General features: G+C 54.6%; 2 protein-coding genes across 4 annotated transcripts in view; one reads left to right on the plus strand and one right to left on the minus strand.

Annotated features, from left to right (window-relative positions):
• DMAP1 (DNA methyltransferase 1 associated protein 1) overlaps positions 1 to 9117 on the plus strand; it is a 64037-nt gene extending 54920 nt beyond the window's left edge. For both annotated transcript variants that reach the window (XM_075039285.1, XM_075039286.1), the window contains exon 11: positions 8902 to 9117. In XM_075039285.1, coding sequence (XP_074895386.1) covers positions 8902 to 9102 — 201 coding nt within the window. In that variant the 3' untranslated portion in view covers positions 9103 to 9117. The remainder of the gene's footprint in view (positions 1 to 8901) is intronic.
• Positions 1 to 18225, minus strand: part of ERI3 (ERI1 exoribonuclease family member 3) — a 136558-nt gene that overhangs the window by 18878 nt on the left and 99455 nt on the right. The window lies entirely within an intron of this gene.

The raw sequence follows: 18225 nt of genomic DNA on the forward strand, positions 1-18225 counted from the left end.
GGCAGCAGGTAACACATGCTTGTGGGTAGAGCTCCCACCATCTCCTCCTGGCCCGGGTACAAGGCTGTGCGCCCAACTGCTCCCCAACAACAGCAATCTGGCTCTTGCCCATCAGGCAGCCCTAAAATCCCTGTTTTTCACGCCTGTGGTACCAGCTAAGCACTATAACCATCACCAATCATTGGTATTTAACTTACACATCTATAATTCGCACCATGGAAAAACCTGCCAGAAAAGCAGGAGACTGAGAACGTGATTGTTTCCTTTTGAGAAGTCTGCTTATCTCTGGTTGGGAAAGAGGGAAGGCAGAGAAGGACAAATGGACAGACATGGTGGCATATTTGGGTCTCTTTCCAGCAATTCTCTCACAAACAGTCTGAGCATCTTTGAAATGAAATTTTGTAGGCGATTAGCTCACAATGTGAACTTAATTGCTTTTGGTATTTAAAAAACCCCATTAAATTAAATGGCTGAGATATTGAGGCTTAAGCAATGGCTGTTTCCAATGCACAGTAACTACCAGCCTCATTACTGGGACGCCAATTCCAGCGGCGGAAGGCGCAGACCCGTGCGACGTGACCGGTGTGGCTCTAATGCTCCCTCCCAGCTCCCAGCCTGTGGGTGAGAGGATCATCAACAGCAGTGAGAGGACGGCTCAGAGCAAGGCTGGCACGGAGTAGCAGCCCAACAGCGTGATGAGCTCCTGGTTCCCCAAAGCATCCTTGTTGGGCCAGACGAGCCAGACATGGGCGTCTGGAAGCCAAGGGAGTATTGGGCTCCTTCGGCTTGATGAGAGGAGTGGCTGGAGTGGCACATTCCCACACTGCAGGACACCCGAGTCCTGCTCTGCCAGGACATCAGGGTGACCACCACCAAGCTGCTTTGGTCCCCGTTCCTTGGGGATCCCGCAGTGCTCACACTGCCTGCACTTGCGAGTGACTAAGTGATGTGAGCTCAATTGGGACCATTTATCCCCAGAGAGAGCCCCAAAGCTGGCACCTTGCACCTCTTTATGCCAGTGCCGCACAAAAGAGCTCTCCTCCGCCAGCAGCAATGCCCTGCTTTGCATTTAGTGCCGTAATACAATAGAGCGTCCAACGGTAGTGCTTTCACCTTACTTTACTTGTTTGTTTAAATTATTTACACTCCTCAGATGCAAGATTGCTCTCCAAAAGGAGCATCCTTTTGGCTGCTGCAGCTTTAAAATGACTTGCATCCATCACTCAATCGCTTTCAGGTCAAACACACGCTCCCAACTTAATGACCACATTTCCGCAGCAACAAATCTGTCACTGCTGTTTGTTTAAAGCCAACAATCTGTAGGAGCACTGTGTGCAAGGATTGAATTAACTCAGCATCTGAATGACTGCAGTGCCAGATCATTCAAATTGCACCTTTCCTAAGATCTTCCAGCAATGTTAATTAATGTTCCTTGGGTGATGTGCAACATGCTGCAGTGCACAGGGCTGCTCGTGAGAGCAAAGCCTGATCCCTGTGAGCCCGGGGCCATGGGAGCTGGGTTCCTGGCTGTCCCGGCCCCAGGAATAGGTGGGAAGGTGTGTGTTGGGGAAAAAGAGGGGCTGGTGGCTCCCCCTTGCTCTGACATGACCTACCCTGATTTTCCCCAAAGTTCAGCAATTTGGCTGAGATATTCCATGCTGGATGTCCAACACATGCTGAATTTTTTTCCCAGGAAATTCCAGCCTGAACCATTAATACATTGCCATCAACAAGAATGAAAAATATGTCGCTATTTCCCTTAAATTCCAGCTACTTCTTGTTGCGGGGTTTTTTTGTGCATGCCCAGATGTTTTGGAACAAAGCCTTGAAGTCTGTCAGGAAGGTGATTTTGGGGCCAGGGAGCGTTTTGGATTTCCCATCAGAATCTCGCCAACTTTGGGCAAAGCCAGCCCTACCCGCAGCCCCGGGTGGCCGCACGTGCACTGACGCCCATCCCTGGGCCAGACCCCTGCTCCCAGCTGCCGCGACCCCCCTGGCACCCACTCCAGGCACCTGCACAGGGAGCGGAGACCCGGCTCTCCGGGCGCTCGATGACTTCCCCAGGAAGTGCGACGGAGGAAACGGCTTCATTGAAACACTTGCACCAACAAGAGCTGGAGTCAGGGGCAGGAGAAGCAGGAGGAAACAGTGATGGGGAGTTGGTGGGGCTGGTGGGGGGGGGGAGCTGAGATGAAACCAGAGAAATGAGGGAAGGGACTGGGACAAGGAAATGAGGACAAAAAGCTGGGATGGGGATGGGGAGGCAGACAGCCCGGCAAGACGTACAGAGAAGAAAGGAGGGAGTGGGATTTCAATCCAACACCAAACCACCTAGGTCTGCTGCCATCCACAGCCTCCAACTACTCCAGCCCTTGCCCACCAGCAAGTCCTTGGCCCAATGTCCTCATGCCAGGCCCCCAGCCATGTTCCCTGTTTGTCTGGGGCATTCATATCTCCATAGAGCAGAACCGGGGGCCGCTGGGGGGGTCCTAACCTGGAGAGCTAGAGCCCTCCCCCAGCCTCCCCTCAGATCACTGCAGTTAATTGGGGCACCGCTCTAATCTCTACCTGCCATTGATTTCAATTCAGCTCCAATTTTCTTCTTTGACCTTCTCTCCTCCATACCCTGCTCGCAAACAGAGCACAAATCCTCAAACATCCCCTCCGTTTTTTCCTGCAATATTCCAGCGTGCCCCAGTCCCAGGCTGCGGATGGTGATGACCGATGCATGTTTGAGCCTATACACTCATGTGCAGGGACGGACACACTGCTGCCTGCAGATATCCTCTCCAGAGCACCCTCACCCCAGCTCCAGCATGGACAGGGAAGTTGTGATGCTCTAATGCCATCCAAACCACAAGAGAAAAGCATGATAAAGGGACTTCCAGATGGTTTCCTCCAGGATAGCTGCCTTTTTCCTTGGAGCCTGTGGGTCCAAGGGGGCATGCGGGAGTGCTCCTGACTCTGCCTGGGTCTCAGCTGCCGGGTCTGCATCCAGCACCCATTCCACTGGAGGGATCTTCTTCTGCCCACCTGAAAACCGGTCCCTCTGTGCTGAGCCCTAGTCCTGCATGGGCTGGGATGCTCCAAAGGCAAGTGAAGTAGATGAGCTGGCCATGAGCTAGGGGAAGAGCTCTCCTTCGCTGTGTCTCTGGGGACATGGATCAGGCACAGAGACTGGGACCGCCTGCCCCCAGCTCCCTGATGCCCCTGACGCTCTGTGCCATGATCTGGAAGGGGAGCCAGCCACTCGGAAGCAGTTAAGATCAGGTTGCAGTGTGCTGGTGCAGACAAGCAGGGGAGGAGAGGGTCCTAGACAGCGCCCGGGAGATGTCCCCTGGTGAGAGACACTGCCGGCACCAAGGGGAAGGGGGGAGGAGCTGTCAAGGGGGCACAGGATGGGAAAGGCATCATCCCTTAACGCTCATCCCTTCCTGGCACCCCGAAACGGGTGGGGAACCTCTGCCAAGGCTCCTTTCTCAAGAAAGCCTGGATGCCAGAATTTCAGCCCTCCCGGGTCCCTTCTTTTCCTGGCAGCAATTCACTATGTAAAGAGGCTGGATATTTATAATTATGCTCAAAGTGGCCACTTTGAAAATCTATATGTCTCTAGGCTCCCTGTACATCATAATGTCAAGTCTGTGAATGGAGGCATCCATCAGAGGCCTCACATCACAGAACTCGGAGCTGTGATAAACACTCGGGAAATGCTCGCTGAACCCCATGTCCCACCGCTGCCTTCTGGGGAAGAAACTTGGTCTTTGGGGGAGTGCCCCTATGGGGACTCCTCCAGGAGGGACATCCCCGGCTGCTCCTGAGTCACTGATCAGAGATGGGGATGGGAGCAGGGTCTGGGTTCCTCTAGCCAGAGCCATCCCTGCTGACCCTTGCTGTTCCCCAGGAAGGGAGGTTTTCCTCCAGGTGGGACCAGCCAAGCCATCACCCTGTTTCCATGCCGTGGGCACACTGCAGGCACACCATCTGCAAAAAGGCAGCTCCCACCCCTCCATCTCTGGGAAAGCCCCGGCGCCGGGAAAGTGGTGAGCTACAGGGACAGAAAGCACCCCTCAAACATCATCTCCACTCTCAGTCATCAAATCCCCATCCCTTGGCCTTGCCAGCCCCAGGATGTCCTGAGTTTGACTAAGAAAGACTAGCTCAGCATCAGAGGGACAGGCTCAGCCCCCCTTCCCAGCAGGGAAACCAAGGCAGGGAGATCAATTGTCTTCTCTAGGACAGCAAATGTCAGAGCTGACCCCTAAGCGATGCTCCAGCCTACTGACCCATCGTGCTTGTGGGGAGTTTCTACCACACTTCTCCCAATGTGGGGACACAAAGTGTCCCCCCTTTGCATCACCTCCTTGAGAAGTGGGGCAGGTGCCCTGCTGGCGAGATGCCCGCGGGAGACCGGGAACGCCGCTTTCTGCCGACAGCGTGGTGGGAGGACACGCAGGCTTCGCTAATGCTTTGCCCAGGCTGTTCTTAAAAATTTATTACTCTGTTGCAACATGAAAAATAAGACAGAGAAGTAATCATTAGTATAACTATAACTCCCCGTGCAATAGTCCCACTTGTAAATTGAGATTTATGATTGCAGCTGCCGATATTTTAGAGGCCGGTGCAGGCAGTGGTGGCAGTACAGCCCAGCTACGCGCTGCCCCGCCGCAGTTACAGTTTATCACAATCTGCAGAGATTATTGCAATGAATAATACACAACAGGCTGGCAGTGAAGAACTATTCCCGATCAAACGCTTCTGTAAACAACTGAATAAATAATATTGCTCAGCCCCTCTTTAGAGCCCTCGGAGGCCCAGGGAAATCTCTCATTACTCAGCAGGAGAGGCAGCAAGGGGCTCGGAGATGCCACGAGGGAGGGACGCAGTGACTCCAGGCAGGCACTGGACATCCCAGGATCTGGCACTTGCCAAGCTGAGACACTGAAAAGACCTGCTCACGGTCCCACAGCTCCATGTGCAGCCAGGAACAACCTGCTTGGACAGACAGACAGACGCAAGCCCAGACAGACAGGTATTGCTGTGCTCTCTTCTGCTTGGCAAGGCTTTTGCTCGCTTCTGATACTGAGTTGGCAGAAGGTAAAGAGCAGGTTCGGGGGCAACCTGGCCCGCAGGCAGCCAGCCCCCCATCCGCAGCAGGGATGGGGTGTTTGGGGCCGAGCCCACCGGCAGCGGGGCTCCACGCACTCCCTGAAATGTCAGTAAGTAATGCAACGTGATCAGGGTTGTGCGCCAGCAGCTGTAGAAAGGGCATTTCTCACACAGCTCGAAAGGATAAAGTTCAGCTCCACGACACCCCAGGCTCCCCTGCTGCAGCGAGCTCCGGCTCAGCTGCCGTGCCGTGCCGCCACGGGCATCGGGTCTGCAGAGACCCTGGCCCAGAGGGTGAGCAGGGGAGATTCACCCCTTCCCCAGCACCCATCGAGCAGAGGCGCTTTATTTACTCTCTGAACGTCTGTTCTCAAAATACAGTCAGCAGAGGAGAAGGTACTTGAAAGGAGCTAAGAAAGGGTTATAACCCTCCTCGGGCTATAAACCAGCCCTGCAGCAGCTCTCCGACATTTCAGAGCCCTCACACCATGCTTTCTGTGGGGTGGGTGCCCATGTGCCTCTGCCCAGATGCCCGCAGGCAGGGAGCGTTCCCCTGCACCCACGTCCTGCCTGCTCCAGGGCCATCTCCCAGGGTTGGTCCCTGCTCCCCACAGGCTCTCCCCACGGCCGGGTCCTGGGGAAGGGCGAGACAAGCAAAGCAGGAAAGTTTGCATCCCTGCGTCGGCTGCTCTACAGCCTGTGTATGTGCAGGAATCAGCTCCAATTAATCCCCCCTCAGCTTGGCCCGCCCGCTTCATTACCTCCCCTTGATGAGAACCATCAGTGGGGCCTGTATGATTTTGCTAATTAGCCTCACTTCGTTTATCATTTCCATTTTCTCCCAGAGACGCTCGGCTTGCTGGGCGACAGCTTCATCTCCCGCTGAAACAATGCAGCCCCTTCTGTGCCTGTCTCACTTAGCGCTGTCACCGCAGCCATTATGAAATTGGGGTTTCATTTACACACTAATTAAACATTACAGCTTGTTCACAATTACAACATGGGGATGAGGAGGTAACTAATTACTTAAGAAATGAGCTAACATTTATCTCCGATTCCTCCCCCCCAGACCGCTGCCCTCCTCTCCAATCAAGATTAGAAATTGTTGTTCGACAGCGGCAGCCCAGCGGGCCCCTGCCTGCCTCCGCACGTGCCGCGTCCCCTTCAGGGGGCCGTACCGAGACCCCGGCCCGGGGACAATCCATCAGCCCCTAATTGCAGCGGGGATGACGGGGGGCCGTGGCAGCGGTGCGTGGCGCTGTGCCAAACAGCCTGCACGGGGACGAGCCGTGACGCTAGGGATGCATCCGTCCTGGCCAGCTCTGCCCGCCGATGCGGCGTCCCCGGGACAGCCCGGCCGTGGCGGCCGCAGGGACTGAGGTGCTCCCTGGGCACCACGGCTCCCTGCACCTACCGGGCTCTCGCCTGCGGGGTTAACGCCTGGCTCTGCACAGAGGCCGGGGATGCCAGCACACCCTCCACGTCCCTGCTGATGGGCAACTCATCCTGAAAAGACATTTTCTTGAGGGAGGAATTAACATTTAAAACTGAGAACCATTAGAGTAAATAAAGCAGGCTGTCACTCGGATCAAAAGGCAACGCAAAGCGTGGGCCTGGGACGCAAACGCGACCGGGGAGACGGGCCCTGGGGAAGAGGCAAGGAGAGAAAGGGGCAAGGCGCTCCTTGGTTCGTCCCTCGGGGTGGGGTGGCTGGCGCGGGCAGGCTGGCGCCCCGCGTTTGGCCTCGCAAGGCTGGGTGCTGCCGCTGAGTGAGCAACAGCCTCCTCGCACGGGCAGCACGGGGCTCCCACGTGCCGCCGTCACAGGCGAGCGGTCCTCGCCTCGCTGCAGTGCGGGTGGCCGGCGGAGGGTGCGGGCAGTGGCCGGAGGGTGCGGGCAGGCTGCACCCAAAGCTACGGATGGGTTAGAGGACGGGGCAGTGAAGAAGGGAGACGGCGACCAGGATTGCCTTGGGATGGATGAGAGGATGCGCGGTCGCCTGCAAAGCAGCAAGCCAGCTGGCGGGAGAGAGGCTGGAGATGCTGCCGCGGTGCCTGGACACTGGTGCGGCGCCTGGGCACTCCTGCAGGCTCTGGGAAAAGGCAGCGCCGCTGCAGTGCTTTTGAAACACAAGAGACTCCCCCCATAAACAGTCCTAAGCACTGGAAATGCTCTCAGAAAAAATACCTAGTTCAGCACCAGACAATTATGGTTCTTTTGCAACTCTTAACCCACGATTTTGAGACAAAGAATTTGGCCTTGGCATAATTTGAACTGCTAATTGCTTTCCTGATCCGCAGTCAGAGAACTGAGCTGAAGCACAGGCACAAAAAAATCACCTTCCCTGTCTGGGAGAAAATTCAGAGCCACTCTCCAGGGGGAAGGGGATGCTCTCTTCTTCCCTCTGAGCAGCTTAAAAAATAATGATCAGGAAACAGTTAAGCAAAAGGGGGGTGAACTGGTGGTTTAAAAAAAAAAAAAAAACCTCACACCACTTTATAATAATAGTAACAACTCATTCCCATAGTTTTTATCCTTCCTGTCTTTAGCCCACAAAAAAAAAAAAAAAAAAAAAAAGAAACCCTGAGCTAAACTACTGACACTGGCTGGGAGCTTAGAACTGCCGCATCAAACAGAGCCCTTGAATCTCCTGAACATAATTGTGCTGCCCTCTAACCTCAACCTTCAATCAGTGCAGTGTAACTATCTCATTTTAGCCTACAGGACACACCCCTCTGCTAACTAGCAGCCATATTCTTCTCATTAGGAGACTGCTCTGGACGGGAGCGTGGAGGCAAAGCCGTTGTCTCTCTTTTTCTCTCCCTCTCTGCCTCTCTTGGCTGTTATATATGTACTTCTGGAAGGGGAGAGCACTAGCAGAGGGCTTTGTGGGTGCTGGAGATGGCCCAGCTGCCAAGCTCTGAGTCCCCTGGGCATGCAAATAAAGCCAAATTGCTGGTTCTTGGTCAGAAACACACGGGACGGGAGAGAGGGCACGGCCCCGGTACCCCCAGCGCTGGGGGGCTGCAGCTAACGGCTGGCGTGGGCTTCCCAGCAAGATGCTGCTGCTGTGCCCTCTGTGGGGCAAGGGGCCGGGGGTCCTGCCCGCCGCAGGCTCACCCCGTGTGCAGAACCCCCGGGGAAGGGTCCCGAGGTGGCAGTGCCGGGGTGCGGGTCCCCTGCCCACTGGGGCCAGGCTGAGAGGCGGCGGCGGGCAGGGAGACGTGCATGCCCTGGTAAGCACGGGCAACCGGCAGCACCGGCACCGCGCCTGGTGCCGAGGGGTGGGCAGGAAAGCAAGGGGCGACGCAGGGCTGGGGTGCCGCAGGAAGGTCTGCACAGATACAGCCCCTCCGGCCGGGCGGTCGCTCCCCCTGCACATTACAGGCCTGCGTGTAATTAACAGCGAGGCTGACTACAGCAGGAAAACTTACCCAGGGCTGCCGGGTGCTTTCCATCACTGCGGGGTTTTGCATCACGTCACTGGATAGGGGTTTTTCCGTGGTTAAAGATCAGCTCGGCGCCACGGGGGGATGAAGCGGGACGGACCTGTAGTGCACCCGGCACAGCAGCCCAGCCTGGCTGATCCCGCTGCACCGCTTGGCCACCACTTGGCCAAAACCTGATAGGAGCTCTCGGGGCCCTGCTTCATGCCATCCCCCCAGAGACCTCCGAGCACGCAGGGTAGACAAGTCAGACCACGGCACTGGACACGGAACCGCGGTCCCAGCAGCGTGGACTGGGACACCCAACCTTAGCAGTGACCATGACCCTCTCCTCCCGCCTCTCCTCCAGGTCCTGCACACCGGCGGCACCCAGTTCGGGGCCCAGGCTGGGAGGAGCTGCTCGTGCTCTTGCTGGAAGAACCCAGCTTCCAAGCTGGAGCAGGACTGCTCAGGACTCTGGCGGACAGAGGGAAACACTGCCGTCCCAGCGCAGCGCCCGCCATGGGGCTCTGCCACACGACTGGGAACAAGCCAGAGCTCGGGTGGTTAATGGCACCGCCGGGATCAGCGCACTGTCAGCTGCGGCTTTGGGAAGAACCTCACTCTGGCAGATAAAGAGGAGAGCAGACCCCCTCCGATCCCACTGCAGACCCACAAAGCGAGCAAGGCCACGCTGGGGAAGGGCAGCAGTTTGGCTGGCGCAGCCCTCCCCTCCTGCCAGAGCCCTTTGCCCTGGCATTTCAACATGTTAGCAACTTGGGAGCAGGGGAATTACACTGATTTGTGTAAGAACAGGGAAAAACACAGCACTGGACAGATTTCGATGCCTCGGTGCCCATCTTCCCCACCCAGCAGCATCTTCCCCAGCTAGGCCTCGTCCCTAGATCCTCTGCTGAATTATACCAGCTATTAATACACTCCGAGTTCGTTATCTTAAACAGGCCGCTCAGGACACAGGGCAGCGATCCTTAAACCAATTAATGCGATCCTTTGATTTCAGGGGAGAATGAAGAGGGGACTGTCAGCGCAGCGGTGAGGCAGGAGTTACGGGTCAGAGCCCAACAGCACAGAGGTGCCCGTTAGCTCTTAACAAGAGGCGGGGGCCGGCAGGCAGCTGCCAGCCCTGGCTTCTGTCAGACCCCTCCTCTGCATCCCCAGCCCTGGCCCAGCACCGCTTCCCAGGCACCGGGGAGAGGGAAGGAAAGCAGCACCACGGTGCTTAACGGGGGTCCAGATGCCAAAGAAGCCTCTGCCGTCCCGTGCCCAGGTCGGGGCTGCCAGGAGGAGGGCAGTGATGGTACCACGTCGCAGCACTCATCCCGGCACAGCAGGCACATGGCACGGAGGGGGCTCCCCTCTGCCGCGGCGGGGACGGCCACGGTGCTGGCAGCGCTCGGGCTGAAGGCTCCGGGCACCCCGGGGTGCCAGGGGCAGCATCACCCCGCGGCCCAAAACTTTCCTCTCTTTCTTTCTTTGCTTGGCCTTTTTTTAAAGCAGAAGTTCTCTTAGCGAAGTCTTTCGGGGGAGGTGGAGAGAGAGTAGGAAGCCAAAGAGAATCGTCTTGCTAGTCAAAGCCTTTAACAACTATTTTTAATATCAGGCAGAGGAACAGGATTTTGAAATGAAACAGCCGGCGCCTCTTTGATGGGCGAGCTACAGATCTTGAAACAAGGTCCATTCCCTCCTCCTTCACTAACTAACAGCCATATTTCTCTCATTAAAGACAATCTGGCCATATTTTCAAACTTCTTAACAAGGCGATCACCGTAATTTGAGATTTCTATTATCCATGCTCCTATTACAGCAGTCTTTTAAGCAGCTACCTTTTTTTTTTTTTTGCTTTCTTTCCCCTACTTTGTCTCTCCCCTCAAACTGCCATCAGTGGTAATGACGTGCAGGAAACAAGAGCACCAAGAACCATCTTTTTTTTCCCCCCTTCTTTTTGGTACTAGGTTGTGTGGGGGTAGCAATAAGGAATAAAATAAAAAACGAAATGAAGTTTGGTTATCTCTTATCTGGAGTTTGGGTTTTAATCCGCCCAGGAGCGCAAACGAAGCCAATGCAGTACTTTATCTCCCCTGTCGATCACGGACCCTCTTCCCCAAAGACCCCCAGCTCTCTCCGCTTCCCAAAGGTGCCTGGCCACGGCCCCCTCCCTGCCCCATTAGTCCTTCATGGGCTCTGCCAGATGGATGCAATTTGCATAATATCACCGGCGGAGGCTGGCAGATCAACTGGGGTCAGGCTCTGACATCTCCAGCACAGTCTATCTCCAAGTGCTAATTTGGACTGCATTGATCTCTCTTTCTGATTTCTTTGTCATTTACGTCTGCAACGGTTTGACAGGAGATACAGAGACAGACAAGGGGGGAGAAGAAGGAGGGGGGGAAGAAGAGGAGAGAAACAAAGATTGTAGTTACAGATGTCTTTAAGGGAAAAAACAGATTAATCCAAGGACTCCTCTGAGGGTCGCAGCTTTGAAACATCCTAATTATCCTATTCTTACGAATTCCTGTACAGACTTAGAGGGGGGTCTTGTCAGGGAACTCAGGGGAATGGAAACTTGTTAAATTGCGGTGGAGTCTCTCCGACTGGTGGCTACCCCTTCCCCTCTTGCACCTTGCAATCGTTTCTCATTAGGTGAAGCGGGGCAGCTTTAAACCCGGCGACCCTTGCTGACACAGCCGTCGCTCCGTACCTCTGCCACCACTCTCGTTAAAGGCAGATCTCTGGTAAAACTTGGGCAGGACTCCCTCCTCCTCGCATAGGGGGACCATGGTGCTCACAGCCACCAGCCCCGTGTTGCCCAGGGACGCCGGAGTTGGGACAACATGGATGCCTGCACGCTGGAGACGAGGGCTAACCTGAGAGGGACAGCAGCATCCTTGGGATCCCCTGGGACGCAGGTATGGAAGGGCAAGTCTGGGGACACATTGCTGTTGGATGACAGCACGGTGTTAAAAGACACCTTCCACCAGAGTCCGTTGCAGAGCAGAGCAGGCAATCTGTGCTCTTAATTGAGATGTTTATGTTCATTAACAGGAAACTCTTCCCCTCCTCACAGGTAAGGGAAGACGCGCTACCATTTAGCCTCGTCTGGGACACATCGCAGAGAGACACCAAGGCACCAAAAGAATCCACAGGGAAATCAAAATGTCACTCAGTGCTTTATGTTGCTACTTTCTGTAGAAAAAGCTCTCTAGAAAGTTAATGATCTTCCAAGGCCTCTCACCTAACATGTGTCTCGCTGTGTCGGAGGATGCATCACGGTGCATGGGAAGTGCTGGTTGTTACACGGGCAGGAGAACAAGTGCTAGCAAAGACGTTTTACCTGCCCAGCACAACATGGTCAGTGCAAGGGTTGTTCCAGCAGTGTGTGTGTGGGGATATTTTGTAAGGCTCAGCCACAGGACTGGACAAATAGCCAACAGCGGGATGCGTCCGAGGCAGCACAAGGGTCTCTAGAGCACAGATCAGTTCACGTCTGCATTCTCCTGGGTTTGGGACTGGCCGATTGGTAAGACAGAGCACGCATAATACAAACCATCAGCCTCTCCCCGTGCTCCCAGTGTGCCAACAACAGTTTAGAGTGATACAAAAAACATACTTAAGAGGTTTCTTATCTGTCAACTGGGGACAGCAATTGGGCCAGGTGTTGGGCTGAGAATCACAGCTGGCCTGCGAGGGAAGGACAGCAGATCTGCTCTTCTCACCAAGGGAGGCAGTCCCCACCGCTGCTCCTAAAACCAGAAGCCAGAGGAAGGAGGGTACAGCAGCAGCCATGCCAAAGGGCAGCTCCAGGATGATGGCAGCGCTGTCCTGCTGGGGGTCAGCCAGGTCCGAGGCTTGAGAGAATATACCTGCCCCTATCTGCCGCTGGGCGTCCCAGGCATTGCAGCACAGCAAGCAGCAAATAATCCAGAACCCCCCCTTAAATCTTCAGTCTGACACCGGTGCTGCAAACGTAACTGCTTCCAGCCCAAGGAGAGGGGCTCGCGCCCACCTTCCACGCATCCTGAGCAAGCGGGCACTGCTGCTGCCTGCCCCAGGGCTGGGAGGAGCGCATGGCGGCACCCTGCTTTTCTCAGGCAGCTGAAGCCCCGCAGCCCGTCTCACCCTCCCCTCCCAAGGACGGCTCCCTCCGGGGACCACGAGTCCTCAGGCGAGGGGCAAGGTGTGACGAACCCATCGCAGCCCCCCGGCGGGCAGCGGGGTCGGGCGAACGCGTGCCCCCACCCCAGCGGGTACGCGACCAGCTTTCGGCAGGGTAGGACGGAGGGGTGAGTGCAGTCAACACAAACACTCAATCATCCTTCCTTTCTTTCTTCTGTGCCTCCTTTGTTAACTGCAGGAAACAGCTGAAAGACCTTGAGTTTCCCATTGTAGCGTGTATGGGAACAGAGCTGCAGTGATCAGAACATACCCCCCGCTGCTCCCGGGGAAAAAGGGAGAGCAGAATCCTTTCTAAAAAGGGTTTACGATTAGAAGAGTGTTCTGTCACTCTAGCGCACAGTAATCCACTGCGCCACCAAGTCCCTTCAGAGAGATGTCGAAAACTTAAATGACTGAAAGCAAAAGAGCCCCAGCTCAGGTTCCCAGGCAGCCAGACATCCTAATTATCTTTAGATCCACTCCCACATGGAGGGGAGAGAGCACACAAGAGTAAAAAAAAAAAAAAAAAAAAAAGGGAAAAGAAAAGAAAAAGAAAGAGGGGGGGAAAAAAAAGACTGTCACATTGCTTTTTTCTTTTTTTAAAAGCTTGTCTCCGCTCACTGCTTTTCCAGCTGTGACACCTCTCACGGTAGTTAATTAGAATCATGTCACCGCGTTAATGTGCTCTGACTGGACTCTGACAGACGCGCGTCCTCTAACTGGCCGCCCCGGCCGGCCCTCCCTCCCCACCCCTCCTCGGCGCTGCGGGGCCCGGTGCTCGCGGTGGGACCCCTCGCCACCCTCCCGCTGCCCTGTCCTCGCACCCGTGGTCCGACGGGTGCCCCGGCACGGCTGGGCCGGTCCCGGCACCCTGCCTCCATGGGTGCCGGGACATGCTGCCCGGCCGCGACACCCGGCACACAGCCGCTCCACCTGTTCTGGATCCGCCTGACCTTTACAAGCGCTAATTCAAAATGACACTGCTCATTTGATGACATTTCTGTTGATTTTTACTTAAGTCTCTTTTAATTATTTAACTGGGAGTTCTTCCCCTTCTGCCTTGGGCTGGGGCTGCTGTGCGTGGGGCAGCGGTCCCCGAGGCAGCCCCGTGCCCTGCTCCGCAGCGGTGAACCCCGTGCTCGGCTCTCGCTTTTGGCATCCCCCGGCATAAAGACTACGGTATGGTGCAAGCGGCACTGCCCCCGGGCACGGCACCAGCTGCGTGCCACCTCTGCTGAGAAGCCAAAGAACGGGGTTTGCCTGCTCCGGGGGAGCGTGGGGTTCTCCAAGGCTTCTCCCATCCCCTGGGAGAGACAGGGAGCGTGGGACCGGCTCTGCCAGCCAGGGCCATGCAGGCTGGGATGGAAAGTGGTGAAAAAACGGAGGGGAGTTTCACTAAATGCTGTCCCTGTCCCCTCGTTTCCCCCACCCCGCTGCAGAGGAGGCAGGTGGGCACCAAGGGTGACCGGGGATCCCACAGATGCTGGGGGGCTGCTGGCTTCCCTGCACCCCCAGGAGAGCCAGGAAAACTAAAGAGGGAAAAGGAAAGCAGGGAAGAATGAGAGGAGGCTGAAATAAAGCCAGCAAGCTGCCAGGACCGCAAGCTGCCAGGACCGCAGGCTCCCAGCACCTTGCAGGGCACGGCGAAGCCTCATCAGCCCCTGCCGAGCTCCCGGGGAGGGGGAGAGCCGGCGCTGACAGCCAAAGGCACCCATCACGGCGGGCGGCCGGCTGCCTGCCACCACACTTAGCGAGCGTGGCCCTCGCTGCCCTCTCCTTCAATGTCAGCGCGGAGAGCAGCCCGGCGCTGCCGGGACACGGGCAGGCAGAGCAGGCAGAGCGATGTGGGGAGAGGGATGGCTCGGCCGGGCAGGAGGCACCCCTGGCAGGCGCTGGCCCGGCTCCCCGCGGTGGTGGCAGCTCGAGGTAGTTAATTAGAATCGTGTCACTAAGTAAATGCGCTCTGACTGGACTCTGACAGACGCTCACCTATGACACAGGGGGCCAGGAGACAATCCACATCAAACTACTGCAGTGTGACCCTTTTAACACAAAGAGTAAACTCACTGCACATCGAGTTGAAGCTCATTAAAACTGTCTACTCTGCGAGCATCCCATTAACCTCACTGTTAAAAACACGCAATTCCTCTTCTTCTTTCCGAGGCCTAATTAATGCTCTAGATCAGGAACAATATCAGACCCTAACCTTCCGAGATTTCCAATCAGTAAATGAAAAGAGAGAGATGGAGCCGGGAAGGCACGGTGGCTTGCTGGGTCGCTCACGGCATGGGCAGCTGACCTGCCCAGGCAGGTAGGGCTTCTCCATTTGGCACGGCAGAGATCCCCGTGGAGGGAGCACGGCACAGCCCCGGCCGGGGCGACCATGGCACAGGAAGGATGATGAAGTCCCGCACGGAGGCTCACAGCTGATGGGATTACACCAGCTGGTGTAAAACAGCCCAGCGAGGGCATCGTGTCAAGACAGGCGCTACTGTGGGACCAGATCTCCTGGTCGCGTGGGATGGGTACTGTGGGTTCACTAGCAAGAGAGACAGCATCCTGGTTACCCTCCTTCCCCAAAAAAGAGAAAAAAATCCCCAAACCTGATGTGTAGAACTAAATCTAAAATCGTAATAATCTGTGTGCTAAAGCCTAAACTTTAAAGATTTAAATAAATTCAGTTACATTCAAAAAAGACCACTAGCAAGGGGTAGCATCATGTTTTGAAGACAGTCAGTGCACTGGAGGTGGAAGCCGAGCTGACAAATGAGAAACAAGCTTTCCCAGCAGCAGCAGCTACTTCTGCAGATTTGGAAACTTTTTCCTTTTTTCGGTGTATTTTCAGTTCAGTAACTGGCTTGTTCAGAGCTGAGAAACAACAAAGGACTGAAAAAAGAAAAAGAAGGTGTGCCTTTTATCTTTTCCATAATCAGGGAAAGCAAGCAAACCAACAAACTAAGGTGGGAGAGGATGAGATGTACCAATTCTAAAATCTTGAAAGGGTGGTTTCCAGAAATACTCCTTCAACTCACCGATCACTTCTTGCTTTGGTTTCATGCATCAGGTGTTTGTAACTAAAAAGTATTCTGAAATTTACTTTTCCTTCTGTATTGAGTACATGCAAGGGAAACAGAACTTTACTAAGAAAACCAATTCAAACTACTGCTGGGGTACTTTAGCATGGTATTCCAATTTTTATCCAAAAGATTCATCATGAGTAATAATTTAATCACTACCTCCTTAAGAACAAACAGTAATTCACCATTTTTCTAATGTAACAAATATCTAAAAACTAAGACTAAAGGCACATTATGTAACATAACCAATCAAAGTAAATGTAGCAAAAATAGAGTATTTGATGGATAAAAGAATAACCAGAATTAACAATTGGGCAGTGGTAAGGAGAACTGCACTTTGTTTGACAGGTGCTGGTCAGTAAAACTTGACCTTTTTTCAGGGAAACAGGGGAAGAAAAAAAAAAGGGAAAAACCAGAAGAAAATCAATTACTGAATCCAGGTGATTTGCTGGCTGATTTAACTCACAACTAAAGCCTGGGATTTTAATCCTTCTGATTTATATCAGTCTCTGAAATTCAGTAGAGAGACCCCAAATGCAAGAACCCAGCTCCACTAGTGTGCAGCCTGTGAATGCTGGTCTTCGCATGAGAGTGCCAAGACCCCCATTACAAGCTGCAGCTCGTTTTTGGCAGGCAGCGCCTCAAACATATGTTTTAAGAATGGCAACATGCACACATCTGTAAGATGACTAACTTCTTGGCAAGACTCAACTTCATTTTGTTGAGGGCCAAGAAAACACCAAACAAAAAAGAAGTTCCTCATCCCAAGATCCTACAGCCCATGCTTAGAGCTGACACATATTTAACCCATGTTTAAGGAGAGATGGAAGCTGCAGAAAAAAGTCCTCTCTGGTCCTCAGGGCCACATTCAGTCCAGAGGGAATCCTTCAAGCTGAAATACCAACTCAAGACAAGGCATCAAAGAACAGGTTTCACTCCTCTTTTGCTCCTTTCCCATATCCTAAGGATTTCCTGCATCCTCACTCTGGAGCAGGACTTTCCTATCCCCTTACTCTGCCTGGTATTTCCCGGCAAGCTGAAATATTGACATTTTCCCCCTTCCTTTACCTTTTCCCTCCCAAGAAAACGGCACCAGACGTGCACCCATTCCACCCCAAGGCAGCTTTCGTGTATTTGGTGACACTTTTCTAACCCCTCGACAAGATTTGCAGCTCACTGGCCCGCAAGTAGAAACCAGACAAAAGCTAGAACATGAGCTCTGTTCAGCAACTTGCTGTATGCGCAGCTGTATGTCCCAGGGGATGAGGTGAGACTCCGCGGTGCTCCACCACGAGCCCCTCCTGCCCACACGCACCAGATGCTAAAGGTGAGGTTCCCATCCAGAATCTGGCCTTGGCCCTGCACGGTGTCGAGCGCCCTGAGCTCCCGGATTTTGAACAAGACGAAGGAGAGGAGATGAAGCATGGAGCGGGACTGGTCCCAGAGCATGCCAAGTGCAGGGATTTGGAGCAGATATCTGCTGAGCCAGTGAATCAGAGAGTGATTTGAAAACAAAGCAATACACAACCGATCAGGCGAGACGGCAGAATTCCTTGCAAATTGTTTGCAAAAACAAGTGGCCATCCACTGCAATTTTTCTGTCAGATTTGAAGGGAAACATCCATATTACACATTCCTGCATAAGCGAGCCGAGGCTTCACAGGGCTGCCTGCATCCCCCCGGACCGTTCCCCACGCTGCCAGGAAAGGAGCTGCACGGACGCTCTCTTACACGGCACAGTATTCGTGAAACTGGTGTGGCTGGCTAACCCATTTCCTTGCTACTCCCTTCTCAGCCCTCTTTGGTTTGCAGACTTCTGGACATCAGTGACCCACGATGGCCATGAAAATCAGAGGCTGACCTTAGTTACACCCACCTTGGGCAGCCCTGGGGACCCCCTCTCAGCTCACCAACTTCCCTCAACCCTGCTGCACCCCAGTGCCGACCACAAAAGAGAAGGGAGGCTCTAGACTGCATGGGAGCATCCCGAGAGCCACAGCCAGCTCCCATCTCATCTTCACTGTTCTCCACTCTTCTCTGGCAGCAGTCCTTGAGGTGGGGTCATTTATTCGGCTGAGTGGGCAGGCCTGTGGCAGGAGCAAGGCTCCTTTCAGCCAGGGAGGGAAGGGGTGGGCAGCCCTGGGCAGGGAAAGGGATGGGTCCTCCCAGCCCCGAAGCAAGAGCAGTTGAGAGCATGAAGGAGGAGCGTGGCGAGGACTGCTCAGGTCACAGGGCGACTGTCAGCAATTGGGATGACTGTGCCCAGTCCCAGTGGCCGATATGGAAGGACTCAGCTGTGGAAGACCAACACTTGCCCCAGGACGAGGCAGCAAAGGTGGACCCAAGGAAGCCAGGCTGCCTCTGCAGTGAGCAGCCCCTCCTCGGCCCTTGGCCTGGGGACCTCTCGGGCTGTCTCTAGAGCCAACACTTGATCCATGCCCAGG

The sequence above is a fragment of the Buteo buteo genome, chromosome 10, assembly GCF_964188355.1.
Source record: "Buteo buteo chromosome 10, bButBut1.hap1.1, whole genome shotgun sequence".
Classification (NCBI taxonomy): domain Eukaryota; kingdom Metazoa; phylum Chordata; class Aves; order Accipitriformes; family Accipitridae; genus Buteo; species Buteo buteo.